At 36.6% G+C, this 17,370-nt stretch overlaps 2 protein-coding genes and 1 pseudogene across 2 annotated transcripts; 1 reads left to right on the top strand and 2 right to left on the bottom strand.

The window, feature by feature from the left end:
* Positions 1-264: 264 nt before the first annotated feature.
* LOC111469134 (60S ribosomal protein L22-2) lies at positions 265-2,329 on the bottom strand. The gene is made up of 3 exons (XM_023114386.1): positions 2,221-2,329; positions 1,868-2,118; positions 265-633 (listed from the first exon to the last, which is right to left on the bottom strand). The coding sequence occupies exons 2-3, from the start codon at positions 2,095-2,097 to the stop codon at positions 489-491; spliced, it is 375 nt and encodes a 124-aa protein (XP_022970154.1). The 5' UTR covers positions 2,098-2,118; positions 2,221-2,329; the 3' UTR covers positions 265-488.
* A 1,541-nt stretch (positions 2,330-3,870) lies between these two features.
* Positions 3,871-5,887, bottom strand: LOC111469164. The gene is made up of 3 exons (XM_023114437.1): positions 5,623-5,887; positions 5,423-5,513; positions 3,871-4,203 (listed from the first exon to the last, which is right to left on the bottom strand). The coding sequence occupies exons 1-3, from the start codon at positions 5,690-5,692 to the stop codon at positions 4,068-4,070; spliced, it is 297 nt and encodes a 98-aa protein (XP_022970205.1). The 5' UTR covers positions 5,693-5,887; the 3' UTR covers positions 3,871-4,067.
* Positions 5,888-12,143: 6,256 nt separating this feature from the next.
* Positions 12,144-17,369, top strand: LOC111469205 (annotated as a pseudogene).
* The last annotated feature ends 1 nt before the right edge of the window (position 17,370 follows it).

Below are 17,370 nucleotides of genomic sequence, written 5' to 3'. Positions count from 1 at the left end.
ATTTAGGGAAGTTTGAGTATGTTAAGCCAAGTCTATTGAACAAAATATATTGTCCAAAGAATAAAGTTTAGGTTTAAATGCATAAAAAACCGAAATTTTAATTTGAAAACGATAATCATTCAACTAAATTGATCGATTACCCTCTTGGTTCTTTTGAATCGGTTTATATTGATTTCTTCAGTACCAAAAATTGAACTCCTAAAATTACAAGAAAATTTGAGGCAAAAACCTTAAGAATCATGTTTCATGAGAAAAATATACGTATAAGACAAGTGAAACATTGCTGGTTGTAAGTGAAAAATTGTTGGTGTTGCTCAAATATGACACAAAAACAACAGTAATCTAAGACTGTCGAAGAAAACAAAATTGCTAAACTGCATCAGTTCGAATGAAAAAAATAAAGGATCACACAAACACCAGTAGTAACAAAAACAGAGAGATTGCTGCGACATAATTTGTTCCTTAAATGCAATGTCAAATCCATAAATTTAATCCTCTTCCTCTCCCTCATTCTCAGCAATGTTGAAGTACCTGAGTTCGTAAACGTTCCTATCTTTGTTGGCAGCGATCACTCGTAGCCAATCCCGCACATTGTGTTTCTTCAGGTACTTCTTGGTCAAGTACTTCAAATATCTACAACAGACAGATATAAGATAAAATCAGTCATATATCATGTTCCTTACCCATACAAGCATTTTTGTTTTATACACGCCAGAGTTCTCGGGGCCAAATGGCTAATGCTATGTGTCAGAAGAACAAACGGAGAGACTAATGCAATTTAGATATTGAGTTTCTACAACTGCCTAAGATATTGCTTGGTAACACATCACCAATGAGTAAATAGGCCGAGCGATTTGTGATCTATTCTATCCCTCTCAGTTCCTATTCCTATATCTTCAAGTGTAGGAATGAAGACACAATTAAATGCAGAAACTTAGACACAAATACATAAGTCGATCGACATCAATCAACTCCAAGAACCATCTCAATAATATGCTAAAATGAACTTATTGGAAGACCACATTGCTTCATTGGGGAAAGGAACAAGGGAGGGAATAAGCTAAATAACAAAACCAATCACAAATCACTAGAACTATGTGCCCACATGAATACTTCGACAAAAAAATGAACAAATTTACAGGAATAATAGATTCAAAAGAACAAATAATTAGCACATCAAACAGCACAGTGTTCTATTTCTACATATTCACAAACAAACCAATGCAACCAGCACATCAAGAAAACATAACAAGTTCACTATGTTTAGGTTACACTCTAACTAGTTACATTACTCACTATGTGTTTCTGATACGAGGGTGCAAGGAAACTGCCAATCAATTTTCCAATATGAACAGCCTATTCTATATTCCCAAAAATAGAAGAATTGAAACCCGTTAAGAAATTATATAATCAGAGCCCTCAAAATGTTGTAATGGTATTGGAAATGTTGACTCAGAATTCTACAAATGGATTTTCAATACGCATTCAATCAATAACTTTAGACAGAACAAAATTCAAACAAAACAACACTAATTTTAGAATCAATTATTCTTCCCTCGTGTCAAATCTCAGAATTCTCCATCCGAGTTCAGTATTTTCAATCATGTTCATCATACAGACAAATATCAAACATAACAAGCCCAAGTTCCCCCTCACTATAAAAAAATCTAAAATATAGCTTTAGAACAATAGCACATAATTGTAACATTCAAAACACTATCAAGTAAGAAATATTCAACCTAGCCACTCCTCAATACAAACTTGATGTACAAAACTACATCCAAAATACAACTTCTGAAATAAAATTGGCCTCAACATTGATTCATAACAAACTAATGATTCAAATGAAAGGGAAAAAAACGTATACCTTTTGGAGAAATTACTGTCAGAAGTGACGGTAATTTTACTCTTCTCACGAGTAACAGAGACGGCATCGCCAAGAGCTCCAGCCTTGCCTCCGACTTTAATCCTCTCCAAAAGAAACTTTTCCAGAGAAGCAATGTCCATAATCTTATCCTCCACCGGCTTCGAACAATCGATTGTGAAAGTTACTCCCTTCTTCTTCCCCTTGGGACCGGCTGCACCTCCTCGACTCATTTTCGATTTAGTTAAAAATCTCTGCAATCCGAAGAAAATCCAATGTATTGATGCCTAAAACGACTAGATTAAGATCATTGGTAGCAACATAAGAGAGAAGAAGAGAGAAGAAGAGAGAATTACCGGGTGCTGCAGAGAATTTGAGAACTCAGATACCGACGGCCGCCAAGTGAAGCCCTAGACGAGCTAGGTTTATAATATATAGTAACCAGATTGGGCCGCCGATGGACATGGACTTCCAATGGGTTTGTTCTCTTAACCCACACACTACACCCCACTTGGCTAGGTAGCTCGAGTCGACTCGTCTGATAATTCGATAAACTCAAATTATTCTGTTCAAACTATGAATTTTTAAAAAATTAAAAAGTTTAAGGTCGGGTTAATCCAATCAACTCTAAAATAGGTTACAATCCACTCGAAATTAGAGTTACCATTTAAACTCTACTTATAAAAATATTATATTTTAAGTTATTAACTAATGCTAGATTTATAAATGTTTAATATTAAAATTTTAGTTATTAATATGACATGTATTATAGATAAGTATTAACAAAAAAAATCATTCGAAAATTCAATCTAATAAAAAAATAAAAGGTTGGATTAGGTGTGGATTATATTCAAGTTGCTCGGGTAACCAACTCAATTTTCAGATTTGTTTAAAAAAAATTTCCAACTCAATCCATACGCACATTGTATCAAGGAAGATATGATGTTAATATTTTCTCAAATAACTTTCGGAGCCCATTTTGCACAACAATAGAACTTGTATTTTCAAGAACAATGGTTCGATTAGTGGAGAAATTGGACACAGTGTTCGTAGTAGGTCGTTGTAAACTGATGACTGAAAGTGGAAAGAGAAAATACTAGGGGTTCCAAATTTAGTTCGATAATGCAAGGAGAAGAATGTTCGAAATTAGGGTATACGCTCACAACAAAAGCAGTCAACGTGAGTGAAAAACTTTTATTTATTCAACGCTCTTGTTGTTCAATTTATTGTAAATGAGAACCTTAGCGGATGGACGTTTGGTGAGTGAAGCGAAATTGTTTAAATTATATAATATAATAAATCGATCTAAAAATTGTTTAAACAAGTAGAGGACATTTCCAAGATCCACATTAAACATATAGCATGCATCTGGATTACCACGTTGGCTTTGTTCAACTTAGCACACCAAGCTTTGTTGACTTTCCATTATAAATGCAATAAAAAATATTGTAATTTATAGAAGGTTGTTTTTTAAAAAGGAGGGATCGTTTTCAAAAGACGAATTCAATGAACTTATAGACTTCGTCAAAGAATTTAACTCTTAAGATAAGTTTTATTTAAGATATATGATAAATAGATGTTTAAAAATAAGATGAGAATCATATATAGTTCGATGTAAATTCAACAATTTTTTACACTACTTCATTTTTATTGCATCAAATCTTTGAAATAAATTTTTATTCTGTATATTGAGCTTATTTAGTAATTATAAAATTATGTACTTTTAATTATAATAATCAATAAAATAATAAAATTGAAGAATCATGGGTTATATCTCAAAAATCAAATACCAAAATTATTTTAAATGGTGTATATTTATAAATTTTATATAATCATGATAAATCATTAATTAAATAATAAAAACGAATTTTCAAAAATCATATATACATAATTATTACAACAAAACATTTAATTAATTATAGTGGATTTGATTTGAATAAATTAATCATGTTTTAAAATTGTGATATATTAATGAATGAGCTAACATAAATAGTTCTAATACAACATTTGGTTCATAATACAACACCATTCATTCATTCATTCACCTCCAAGAAGGTTCACAAACAAATTGCTTATATTCATCATATTTGCATACTACAAAAGAATGGACAAGTAACATTGATTTCTAAGCCTCAGAATGAGAATGAAACTATTTTATTACCCCTTCCCTCCTGTGTACGTACACAAACACACAAAACAAAACTTAGTCCTTCCTTGAGTAGTTATCAATTGGAAGGAATTTGGCATATCGCTCCGCCTTTGCTCCTGATTTGTGTTCATAATATTCGACCACAGCAGCGCCTGCCAGAGCAGCCAGGGTCAAAGCCTGTGCGTGCAACCTGATAGCCATTTTCAACAACCCAACACCATCAACATCAGACCTCATACACAAGAACATGCAGCCTATATAATAGCCTTTTTGAACGCGACAGAGAAAAAGTATCCAAGATAAAACATAAAACATTTGGTTTAGATGCAATTTTGGTCCTCAAACTTCAGTCAAGTTTCTCACTTTGATGAACTTTTATCGGCATTCAAATTTTGATCATCTATGTTCGGAATCTCGATAGTAATTGTCAATCTTCCACTAAATTCCGTACAAATTTTGATCAGAGATGATATAGAGATAATGAAACATCAACTTAAGCGTAGTATAATCCTTGAGCAAGATGTCAGAATTATTGAACACAAAGAAAGAAAGAAAGTATATAGATGGATGGATAATTAGACATGACATTTAAAAAACTGAATAGACCAAAGATGATTAGTAATATATGATCATATACCCAAATATGATGAAAATAAATGTTCAAGGATGGCCAGAGAACGGGCCTAAGGGACAATGAATCCTTAAAAAAATGCCCTCTAATCTATGCTGATGGTATACGTAGAATAGTGACAATTTACCAAGAAATCGTGTGTAGGCCATTCCAATTAGAGGCTATTAGGGAATGATCCTGCATTTATAAGTAAGGAATAGATCTTCATTGGTATGAGGCCTTTTGGAAAGCCCAAAGCAAAGCTTGTGCTCAAAGTGGAGCATATCATGTCATTGTGGAGAGTCGTGATTCCTAACACGAAGGTCACAAGAGCACAGAAGCTAAGAATTTTTGGCGTTCATCAGGAAAACGAAGCACTTAATCATAGGATAGTTTTCAGAGTCTTAGAACGAAAATCTAAGGAAAAACATGATCATGCAGCGACGTTTGTTCTTTTGCTTTTATATAAGAGAGATTAAAGTTGTTCTACTAACAAATTCATGAACTTAATAATCAAGAACACAACAAAATTAAGCTTTCCAAGCCATCCAAAACATCGCTTCAAACAAATTTAGGGGAAAATAATCTCTGTTTTATCAGGATTAACTCTAGAACATCCTAAAGATTTCAAAACTCCAGCAAGATCCCCAAAAGAGGGATGGTTTTTACAGACTTTCATCCAATAACGTTAATCCGCCGATTTATTCCAGAATAAAAACTTCATAAATAGGCAGCACTAGAGCAAAAGCCAAAATCCAGGATTAAGAAAAAAAATAAACACAAAAAGCCAGAAACGAACCTAGCATGGATGATCTTCACGCTGGTCTTCATATTAGGTTGAGACCAATTGTAGGCAATAGAACCCGCAATCCCGCTAAGCCACAGAGATCCTTCACCCCAAACAACAACAACATGCAATCAGAACACAAAATCGAAACATAACAAGCAATCGGAAATCAGGAAAATACAATGGACTGAGGATTGAAAACGTAGATTTACCGACGGTACGAAGCTTGTGCTCAGAAACCCACTCCCTGAGAGATTCGAGTTTGCCCTTGGATTCCGCCATGGATAACAGGAACAGAGATCGGCAAAGGAAAAGGGAGAGAAAATGCAGCAGAGTTTACGGTTATGGGGAAATGGCAATTTTCACATCGGGAAATTTATAGGAGAAAGGAAGAAGAGGCGAAATTGTGGAACGCCCGAAATTCTGTGGGCGGTAGGCGGGGGGACGAAAACCTCGTAGCTCAACGTATACAAAAAAATAAAAAATAAAAAATAAAATAAAATAGTCCTTTTTTATTTTTTGAAAAGCTATTAAATAATGTTGTTTTAAAATGCCAACCAACAAAATATTTTATGTATATGTATTGGCTACATTCAATGTCCTGCTCCTTAATAATCTTTCGAGAATATATTATAAAACGTTCAAACTCTGACTACACATCCTTTGAAGAAAGCTTGAAACAGAATAATATTTGCTAGCGATGAATTTAAATTATTACGTTATTTTGAATAAAATCGAGGAGTGTCACTTATTAACTGAGGTAGAAAGTATTTTTCATTAAGATCCTAAACAGGTAAACATACAATCCCGACACCAATGTTGGAAGGTAAACCTATAAATAAAGGCACTCATCTTACATTAAAAGTACATAATACCATGTTTAATTCAACGTGACTCTTAGCTAAATACTAACTTAAGCATTAGAGAGAATATGACACAAAAACACCGTAATAGACCAAAAAAATAAATAAAGAAATAAACCAATAAAAATAATTATAAAAAAGGAGTTAAATAATAATAATAAATAAATAAATAGAAAAATTGAGGAATTAAACATCACAAGCTAAATAGGGAGAGAAAAGTAAACGCATACCAAATAACTAATAATTTTAATAAAAATATAATTATAGATATATAACCTTTGAAGACTTTTAACAATAGACCAATGTAAATTAGAGAAATAAATGTATAGAGTTCAAACTCGAAACTGATGTCATTGGCTCACATAGTTGATTTGGATTTCAAAGGACAGAATCGAACTTTCATTAAGGATATATTCGTGACAACAACTTAAGCTAACCAGGTAAATGGGCTTACTATCGACATGGTTATATTTGATGTTGACACGTGCCTGTGGTTCTGCACGTGTCAATATACTGATGTGTGTGAATTATCTGTGAATAGATATGCTTATATTATGTTTATGTTATGTTTGAGATAGGATACGAGAAGGATGTACAAAACGAAATATAACGATAGGAGTAAGATATGTTCATGAAACATTAAGATTAGGTTATATACTAGAGTGCTATGGATAGGGGAGATTGATGAAAGAATATGGTTAGGATATGGGTAGAAAGTGATAGGTTTGTGATAGATTGATAGAACAATAGCGTTAGGATACGTTCCTGTGATGATATGACTAAGGTACGTTCACGTAACGATATGATTGTGATGGGTATAAGAACGTTTAAGCTATGATAAGTTAGGGAACTGTGAATGTTTGATTAATCCACCACACCTAAATGGTGTGAAAGTTATCTTATTTATAATCAAATAAATTAAAGGATATGGAAATAACAATAAATAGAAAGATACCTATGATTATAAGGCAAATATCTATCATAAGGCAAATATTAGATATTTGCCTTATAATAAAATATCAAATATAATATATATGGTAAACTATAATTTATTACTAAATATCCTTAACACCCCACCGCAAGCTAAGCGTCGGATTTAAACGAATGTGAAGCTTGAATCTGAAAAATTCAAAGAGGTTGAGAAACACTTTTCATGAAGATGCTAACAACCCGGTTCTTGGCCATCAAAAATTGCAGAGGGATCGCCGCTCAACGGCGATGCTGCCTTGGCTTCGGCGAGAATATGTCTAACCCATGAAGAGGGATTGTCGCTTAGCGATGATGCTACTTTGGCTCTGGTGAGAATATTTCTAACCCCAAGAAGTAGGAGGGGAAACCTAGAGCAAGGGACAAAGACAATGTTGAAGCCAGAACAGTCGCCACATTGGGCGAAGGAGCCAATTTTGGCGAGAAGGGCCGTCGGAAGAGTCGCCTCATCAGGCGAAGAAGCCAATTTTGGCAGGAAGGGCGGCGGCAACTTGGTTGGCGAATAGGCCAGTGCGGCACCCAGATTCCGAAGGTAAATCTCTGCAAAAGGTTGATAGGTTTAGGTTAAGGTTTATGTGAAGGATGAAGGTTGATTGGGAAGAAAATGAGAGAGACTATATTGGCCAAGGGGAAAACCGATTGGGTTGGAAAAGGTGAGGTTGTATGTACAGAGTATGACGAAAGGTGATTTTGAGGTCAATCGGGTGGAGCCGAAGAGTAATCAATCGGCTCCGCCTGCAGCAGCCATGAAGACTGCCCTTGCGTCGTCAAAGCCAGCAGGGGTGGTAGAGAAGAAAATTAGAGGATTCAAAAGCCATTGAAAAGAAAGGATCGGGGTTGTTAAACTAAGATGGCTCTGATACTATGTGAATGTTTGATTAATCCACCACACCTAAATGGTGTGAAAGTTATCTTATTTATAATCAAATAAATTACAAGGATATGGAAATAGTAATAAATGGAAATAACAATAAATGGAAAGATACCTATGATAATAGGAAAATATTAGATATTTGCCTTATAATAAAATATCAAATATAATATATATGGTAAACTATAATTTATTACTAAATATCCTTAACATGAACGATATGACTACGAAGTGTTTACGACATGATATGTTTATGATACGATATATTGTGATGTGATATGTTATGTTTAGATTGTTTTGTGTGACTATTGATGTAATTGTTGTATGAATTGCACGTTATGAAATGACATGTTAAAAGCATGGAGCATTATGTTATGCTTTCTAAATTGTATGTATACAACATGTTATGAATGACATGATATATGGATAAATGAAATGACATGTAACCTCGTTAGGATTATGATACGTAGACTGAAAAATGAGAAATTACATGTTAAGCATGAAAGATGATAGCGGGGTTATATTCATTAATGATAAAAGTATAAATATTTGGAACCTTATGCATTATGTGTGCTCATGCATTTAGGGGGATACCCCTATTCCATCACGAGGGTACGGACGCGTACATCCAATGGCCACGTTCGTTATGTTTGCATAGCGCTGATGTGATGATTATTAGTTCTAACGGGTGTCCGGCCTAAGGAGCTCCTAGAGTATGCTCGCCTGACAAGGAAAGTGACCCAACGGTGTGCGAACTGATTTGTAAGCCCATACTCGCACGTATGGGCTGTGTCTAGAGTATATGGTACATGTCCAAAATACCGTAGGAAAATAGATTGAAAGGATAGGTACCATCATTGCATTCGCATGTTCTTGCACTTAACCCTAATAGTGGGGTCACTTACTGAATATTTCTTTAAATACTAAAGTCATGTGCTACTACATTTTTCAGGTTATGGTCAGACATTCCTGTACGGCTGAAGACAATATCGCAACTCGATACCATGACACATGCATAAGATAGTGGTATTTATTTTTTTAGACTTAAGCTAGAATATGATGTTTTTAACTTAAAAGCTCATTTATTTTATTTAATCTTTTGTTGTGTCGTTTTAAAGATGTTTTCGAAACACGTAAGTCCATGGCTGTGTTTTAAGTTAAAGGTTATGTTTTATGGAATTTAAATGAAGTCTTCCACATTCAATGTTTATGTAAGTATACAGTAGCGACCTTAAATTAAATTAAGTAGAAAATTTTGGATCGTTACAAATGGTCATGCTTATCTTGCGTGTCTGACCAATTCAACTTTTTGGATTAATTTTTTTATTAATAGCTAAATTAATCCAACACTAAGGTTAATTATACATGTTTATACAAGTAATTGCATTGATTTTTTTTTAATGGGAAAATCAATTTAATATTTTAAAATGAGTAAAAGTAAGTTTGTGGGTTTTGAAAAAAAAAAAAAAAAAAAGGAATATTTAAAACGAAATTTAGTTTAGAGCTTGTATTTTAAAAGAAGGTGCCTTTTGACTTTATTCAAACGGAACATGTTGTACATAGTTGACCTTTTGATTTGTTCAACACCCACACATTGAAAATGTTTTTTTTTTTTTCTTTTTTTTTAGTTTAAGTTTTGTATTTTATTTTATTTATTTTCCATAAAATTATAATTCAACGATTGTTTATTAATTTATAATTCGATAATAAGTTTAAATTATTATTATTATTTAATTAATCAAGTATATTATATTATGTTGATCTTTTCAAGGTTGCTTTTGTATTCGGACAAAAGTAAAATATCACATTTGAAATTTACTCACTTTAATATTTTAAATGATCGATTATTTTAAAGTCAATTGCATTTTACTCCTTCAATGTAATTAACCAATTTCTTATATTAGATGGATTAATAATGATGCATGCATGCATAAATGACATAGGGTATACATATATATTTACATCCCTATTTTATTCTAACTTTTTAAAATGTATGAATGAATCCAAAGGTTGAAGATGGAGGAATAAAGCTGGTTCCTAAGTCGACTCTTATGAATGACGTGTGCTCTATGACCCCTGCACATGTCATGTTTTATGATTATTTGACGTGTGCTATCGTATGATTACTATGATGTAAGTTATGCCAAAACATGTAGTGGTTGCCCTTCCTACTAGAATCCCTCCTTGCTCAAAGATTCTTGAGATGTACGGCTCTCTGACGATCCCGAACTTTCCAATGGCTAGATGGTAAGACTCCATTCTCCCTTCTCGATTGGAGTCGAGACGTTAGAAAACAAGCGAAACTCAAATAGGTGGGGTGGATTAATCAAACATTCTTATGGTATCAGAACCCTCTCGGTTTAATAACTCAGATCCTTTCTTTATAATGGCTTTTGAATCCTCTAATCTTCTTCTCCACCACCCCTGTTGGCTTTGACGCCGCAGGGCCAGTCTTCATGGCTGCCGCAGGTGGAGCCGATTGATTACTCTTCGGTTCCACCCTATTAACCTCCAAATCACCTTTCGTCATACTCTGTACATACAACCTCACCTTTTCCAACCCAATCGGTTTTCCCCTTGGCCAATATAGTCTCTCTCATTTTCTTCCCAATCAACCCTTCATCCTTCACATAAATTCTAATCTTAGGATTCTCATCAGTGTTCTCTTCAGAAATATACGGAATCTCGACAAGCCCATCAACATTTTGCAGAGATTTACCTTCGGAATCTGGGTGCCACACTGGCCTATTTGCCAACCAAGTTGCCGCCGCCCTTCCTGCCAAAATTGGCTCCTTCGCCCAATGTGGCGACTCTTTTGACTGCCCTTCTAGCCAAAATTGGCTTCTTCGCCCAATGTGGCGACTCTTCCGGCTTCAACATTGTCTTTGTCCCTTGCTCTAGGTTTTCCCTTCTACTTCTTGGGGTTAGGATATTCTCACCAGAGCCAAGGCAGCATCGTCGCTAAGCGACAATCCCTCTTCATGGATTAGACATATTCTCGCCGAATCCATGGCAACATCGCCGCTGAGCGGCAATCCCTCTGTAATTTTCGATGGCCAAGAAAGTGTTTCTCTACACCTCTTCTGAACCAGGTTGTTGACATCTTCACGAAAAGTGTTTCTCAACCTCTTTGAATTTTTCAGATTCAAGCTTCACGTTCGTTTAAATCCGACGCTTAGCTTGCGGTGGGGTGTTAAGAATATTTAGTAATAAATTATAATTTATCATATATATTATATTTGATATTTTATTATAAAGTAAATATATAATATTTGTCTTATATTGTTATTTTCATTTATTATTATTTTCATATCCTTATTTTCATATCCTTGTAATTTATTGAATTAATCAAACATTCTTATTAGTACACCTAAGGTGAGAAATAATCAAATGAATTACCAAATGTTTACCACCAAAAAGATGTCAACTCAAAGTGGATTCTCAAAAGAAGGGTGATTGTGACCCATCCTTAAGAAGAGGTTGACAATCGACTTGGTCAAATGGTTGAGATATAGACCAACAATGAAAGTTGTGCTCTCGACTCTAAACTATGCATGTCCTATAGCGTCAGGTTCGAGAGTTGAGGTAGCTGTCATGAGTGAAATTACTGATTAAACCAAAAGGTCACAAAGAGTAAAATTTCAAAAGATGAGAAGTAAATCTAAAGAAGGTCAATCGAGCTTGAGAGGTCGACCACCAAGAGAATTGGTCAACCAAGAACCACGTGGGCGACCCTCCAACTCGCATGAGGGTCAGCCATGACCCTTGAGGCCGATTCCCATGAGGTCACCCACTATCGGTTCATGTAGTTATTCCTTCTACTTAACACACAAGGATCATAATAAAACTAAAGAGGTTCCATCGTGACAACAATTCCTTAAACCACCCTAAAAGTATGACACGTGATTTGTCACATTAAATTTTTTTATTTATTTGAACCCTATTTAATTTAAATAATTTATAACTCAACCCCCAAATGGTTGATCACTTTTGTTTTTAACACCCCATCTCTGTTCTTTCCTGTTAGATTCAAGCTTCGGATCACAGAAATCGCGCTCTCATCATCAGTTCTTTCGTTTCTCCACTTCGGACTGGTAAGATTCTAAGTTCTTATTTTAAGTTCCTTTCTTTCAGATCCGTTCTTCTTTTATTTTTCATAATCCATACTCACTTCCTCGTGTTTTCTAATCTAACATTCATCATTTGGCCACCCGCAACCTGTTGGGGTTTAGTTTGATTCTGTGATTTTCTACTGAAGCAACTACAATCTTCGAATTGCGTTAGTTGAAGAATAGAAACTTTGATGTTTATGTTATATCGGTATAGCCAGTTTACACGCTGTATTGCGATCTGATTCTGTTTCATTGCAATGTTGCCTCAATCTGTGAGAACAGGAGTAGCATAGGGATCATGAACGAAGAGCAACGCGATCTCCTTCTTAGCTCATCTGATCGCGTCCCACCTCCTCAAGGTTGCGTTTCCCCAATTTTACCATCTTCTTTTACACCCGATACTGCTGTTCATAGCTTATAATTCTTGTTTTTGTGTATGTTATGCTGTTAGGAGTTAGGCTATCATATGGAACCGCAGGTTTTAGGGAGGATGCATCGGTACTTCGTTCGATGGTGTATAGGATGGGAATTCTTGCAGCTTTGAGAGCTTTGAAAATGGATGCGGTGATCGGGTTGATGATCACGGCCTCTCACGACAAAGAATCAGATAGTGGGGTAAAAATTGCAGACTCGAATGGTGGGATGCTCACCCAAGAGTGGGAGCCTTTTTCCGAAGCCCTCGCCAATGCGTCCTCCTCGCACGATCTCATTCAAGTGTGACTATCGATTACAATGTCTTTGTCGTCTTAGTTTATTCTTATTTGGTTAATGATTGTGAGATCCCATATTGGTTGGAGAGGGGAACGAAACATTCCTTATAAGGATGTGGAAACCCCTCCATAGTAGACGTGTTTTAAAACTATGAGGCTGAGGGCGATACGTAACGGAACAAAACGGACCATATTTGCTAGTGATGGGTTTGGGCTGTTATGATTCATGAGGGTGAAATTGGGACATGGAGGATGAGGGTTGGGGAGGAGTTGTTTCACTAGAAAGTTGATTGTTGTTTTTCTATAATTGTGCCCACCGCCAGTCGATATTGTCCTCTTTTTCCACTCAAGGTTTTTAAAACGCGTCTGCAAGGGAGAGGTTTCCACACCCCTATAAAGAATTCTCGTTCCCCTTTCCAGCCGACGTGGGATCTCGCATATATTTTTTCTGAATATAACTAGACTTGGAATCTAAGATATGCTATGCAATTAAATTGATGAACAGTTGATCAATGGATTTGTGGAGAAGGAAAATATCTTATTAGATGGATCAAAATCAGCTCAAATTCTGGTGGCAAGAGATACGAGGCCAAGTGGAGAAGCTCTACTTGATGCTGCAAAACATGTATTTGCCCTTCATTTGAAATGGTAGTTCAATAGTAGGCCAAGTGATTGACATAATGTTCATTTTTTTTTCACTTGAACCGTTAAACTTGATTGAAGGGAATTGGCTCAATCATTGGGGCCGTAGCTCATGATATGGGAATTTTGACGACTCCTCAATTACATTGGATGGTTCATGTTCGAAATCGAGGCTTGAAAGCTTCAGGCGAACTTGATTACTTCAATAAGCTTTCAGGCTCATTCAGGTTGTTTTATTTTGTTTACTTATCATAGAAAATGACTTATTTGGAATACTTCGTGAAAGGACTTTTATGTTTGATAGGTGCTTGTTGAATTTGAGCCCAAACAACAGTGGGCTGAGTGGTTGGGATGACAAATTGGTTGTTGATGCAGCTAATGGTGTCGGTGGACAGAAGTTAAAACTTTTGAAAGAAAGCTTGAATGGCTTGGCTATTGAGATTCGTAATTCAGGAAATGGAGAAGGTGTACTCAACGAAGGAGTAGGTGCTGATTTTTTTTAGAAAGAGAAGATAGTTCCACGAAACTTTGGTTCACAAGATGTTGGGATCAGGTTTGACATTGCTGCGTTGTTGATTAATTGAGTTTATTTTGGTTATGGAAAATATCATACGATGATATTGCTCACACGTGACAGCGTATCACATAAGAAATATCTTGATCTTCGACTACAAGGGAATAATCTTAGACTTTGTAAATTAATCAAATGGTGAACATGGCAGCTTGGTAGGTGCAACAATACCCTTTCCCCCACCATATCATATAGTGTATTACATGTTATGTAATGTCATTCACACTCCACATAATTGACATCTTGCTCTTTAGCATTGTGTGTGTCATACAAAATAGGCCTTTTATTTTCCCATCCCAACCCATCCCAAGCCACTGCTGGCAGATATTGTCCTCTTCGAGCTTTCCCTTTCAAGTTTTCCCCCAAGGTCTTAAAACACGTTTGCTAGGGAGAGGTTTTCACACTCTGATAAGGAATGCTTCATTCTCTTCTCCAACCAATGTGGGATCTCACAATCACCTTCCTTTGGGGGCTCAACTATGATATCCCACATCGATTTGAGAGAGGAATGAGTGCTAGCAAGGACGCTGGTACTTGAGGGGGTGAATTGTGAGATCTCAAATCGGTTGGAGAGGAGAACGAAACATTCTTTATAAGGGTGTGAAAACCTCTCCCTAGTAGACGCGTTTTAAAACCTTGAGCGGAAGCCCGAAAAGAAAAGCCTAAAGAGGACAATATCTGCTAGCAGTGGGCTTGAGCGGTTACAATCATCATCATTGGTCTTTGCAAAAGAGATCAGTTTTTGGTTCTAGCAAGTCTTTTAAATTAGGGAAACCATTTTTTATTGATATATCTTTTATGATTGAGAATGATAAAATGTTTTCTTAATCGGAGGTAGTATTAAATGCTTGGATGCTTCTAGCTTTTCAGGTGTGCTAGTTTCGATGGAGATGCTGACTGACTCGTATATTTTACCGAGCCATCGGGAAGTACCAATAAGATCAATCTTGTTGATGGGGACAAAATATTATCTTTATTTGCCATATTCATCAAGGAACAGTTAACGATATTGGCAGCAAGGAGTGAAGCCACCAAAATTGATTTTCAGCCCCGCCTTGGTGTTGTCCAAACTGCTTATGCGAATGGAGCCTCGACTCGGTATCTTAAAGAGTTGGGACTGGAAGTAGTATTCACTCCAACCGGAGTAAAGTACTTGCATGAGAAAGCTGTTGAATTTGATATTGGCATCTATTTTGAAGCAAATGGTCATGGGACTGTCTTGTTCTCAGATTACTGCACTTCAATGTTATATCCCATTCATTTGGAGCTCTCCAATGTATCTAATGGTAATATTTGTGTGGGAAAGAGATGGCCCTCTCGTGAAGTTATTACAGTTTTCGCGTGTAGGAGTTAATTTATTGTATGTTTCAGGTTCGGAATCGGAAAAGGCAGCCTTCAGATTACTGGCAGTCAGAAAATTGATCAATCAAGCTGTGGGAGATGCCCTGAGTAGCTTGCTCCTAGTTGAGGCTATTCTACAGCACAAACATTGGATGATACGGCGACTGGAATGAGCTTTATCGGGACGTACTGAGTAGGCAGCTCAAGGTTTGCTCGTCTGTTTCCTCACTATGAAGCAAGTTTATATTGTTCTCTAGTTTTTATTTTTGAGAGGAAAGAAGCAAAGCTATTGTTTGTGGGACAAGTTAGAGGGAAAATAAATGTAATTTACAGTTCTTGTTCATTTTGCTATTGTTTGTCGCAATAACACTATCAATTCAATTACTGTAGAAGGCCAGATTGTAAGACTGTGGGAGCATGCATGTTCTTTGTGACTTCCGTATGTGTTAGATTCCATATCGATTGAGGAGGAGAACGAAGCGTTTTTTACAAGGGTGTGGAAACCTCTCCCTAGCGCGTTTTAAAATACTTGAGGGGAAGCCCAAAAGGGAAAGTCCAAAGAGGACAATGTCTGTTAACGGTGAGTTTGGGCCGTTACAAATGGTTTCAACGCTAGACTTTGGGCGATGTGCCAGCGAGGAGGTTGAGCCCCGAAGGGGGGTGGACACGAGGTGGTGTGCCAGCAAGGACGCTGTGCCCTGAAAGGGGTGGATTGGGGGGTCCCACATCGATTGGAGAAGGTAACGAGTGCCAACGAGGAGGTTGAGCCTCGAAGGGGGGTGGACACAAGGCGGTGTGCCAACAAGGATGCTGAGCCCCAAAAGGGGTGGATTAGAGGATCCCACATCGATTGGAGAAGGGAACGAGTGCCAGCGAGGAGGTTGAGCCCCGAAGGGGGTGGACATGAGGCGGTGTGCCAGCAAGGATGCTGAGCCCCAAAAGGGGTGGATTGGGGAGTCCCACATCGATTGAAGAAGGGAACGAGTGTCATCGAGGACGTTGGGCCCCGAAGAGGGGTGGATTGTGAGATCCCACATCGGTAGCGGAGGAGAACGAAACATATTCTTTATAAAAGTGTGGAAACCTCTCCCTAACAAATGTGTTTTAAAATTTTTGAGAGGAAGCCCGAATGGGAAAGCCCAAAGAGGACAATATCTGCTAGCAGTGAACTTGGGCCGTTACAGTATGCAACTGTTTGAAGAAGAAAGTCGTTGATAGAACAGCTGTTGAAACAACTAATGCAGAAACCGAGGTTGTAAAGCCACCTGGGTTACAGGAAGCAATCAATGTGGAAACAGGTAACGACAACTCTGATATCTATATTTGCTTAGCTAATAAGTTGTATTTTCATATTTTTCAGTAAGATCTGTTTCTTATACTTCATTTCAGCTCAACTAGGTTGATTGTTTCCCTTAGATAGGCGATCCTTTTCTCCATTCAGATTACGACAACTGATATCCCTCTGATCTCTATATTCTCGTTATCTTTCATTTTCTGTTGCAGCAAAATATCCTCAAGGGTGTTGTTTCGTAAGGCCATCAGGAACCGAGGACGTTATTCGTGTCTATGCAGAGGCATCCACACAGGAAGCATCAGATAATCTTGCAAACTTGGTAGCAAAACTAGTAAACCAATTCCTTGGGGTTGGCAGCTCGAAACAAGCAGATTAAGGAATGACCAAGGTACACATAATGGTTCGACATAAACTTAAATCTTTATACACCTGAGTCGATAACATTAGCTTCTCCTTCTCGTTTTTATTTATACTTAACAACCTCAAGCTTAACATAATGTTGCCGGTAGTGATTCTTTAACACTGGTCTGAAATTGAGAAAATTATATGTATCTGCATGATTTTTTCTT

The sequence above is a fragment of the Cucurbita maxima genome, unplaced genomic scaffold (genome assembly GCF_002738345.1).
Source record: "Cucurbita maxima cultivar Rimu unplaced genomic scaffold, Cmax_1.0 Cma_Scf00002, whole genome shotgun sequence".
NCBI classification, from domain to species: domain Eukaryota; kingdom Viridiplantae; phylum Streptophyta; class Magnoliopsida; order Cucurbitales; family Cucurbitaceae; genus Cucurbita; species Cucurbita maxima.
This window is presented reverse-complemented; position numbering and strand designations above follow the sequence as displayed.

Coding starts and splice junctions, on each gene's coding strand:
- LOC111469164 (XM_023114437.1), bottom strand. CDS start 5,692: ATGGCGGAATCCAAGGGCAAACTCGAATCTCTCAGGGAGTGGGTTTCT. Junction 5,514..5,622: donor GCACAAGCTTCGTACCGTCG/GTAAATCTACGT, acceptor TTTGGGGTGAAG/GATCTCTGTGGCTTAGCGGG. Junction 4,204..5,422: donor GTGAAGATCATCCATGCTAG/GTTCGTTTCTGG, acceptor AATGGCTATCAG/GTTGCACGCACAGGCTTTGA.
- LOC111469134 (XM_023114386.1), bottom strand. CDS start 2,097: ATGAGTCGAGGAGGTGCAGCCGGTCCCAAGGGGAAGAAGAAGGGAGTA. Junction 634..1,867: donor GACAGTAATTTCTCCAAAAG/GTATACGTTTTT, acceptor TGTCTGTTGTAG/ATATTTGAAGTACTTGACCA.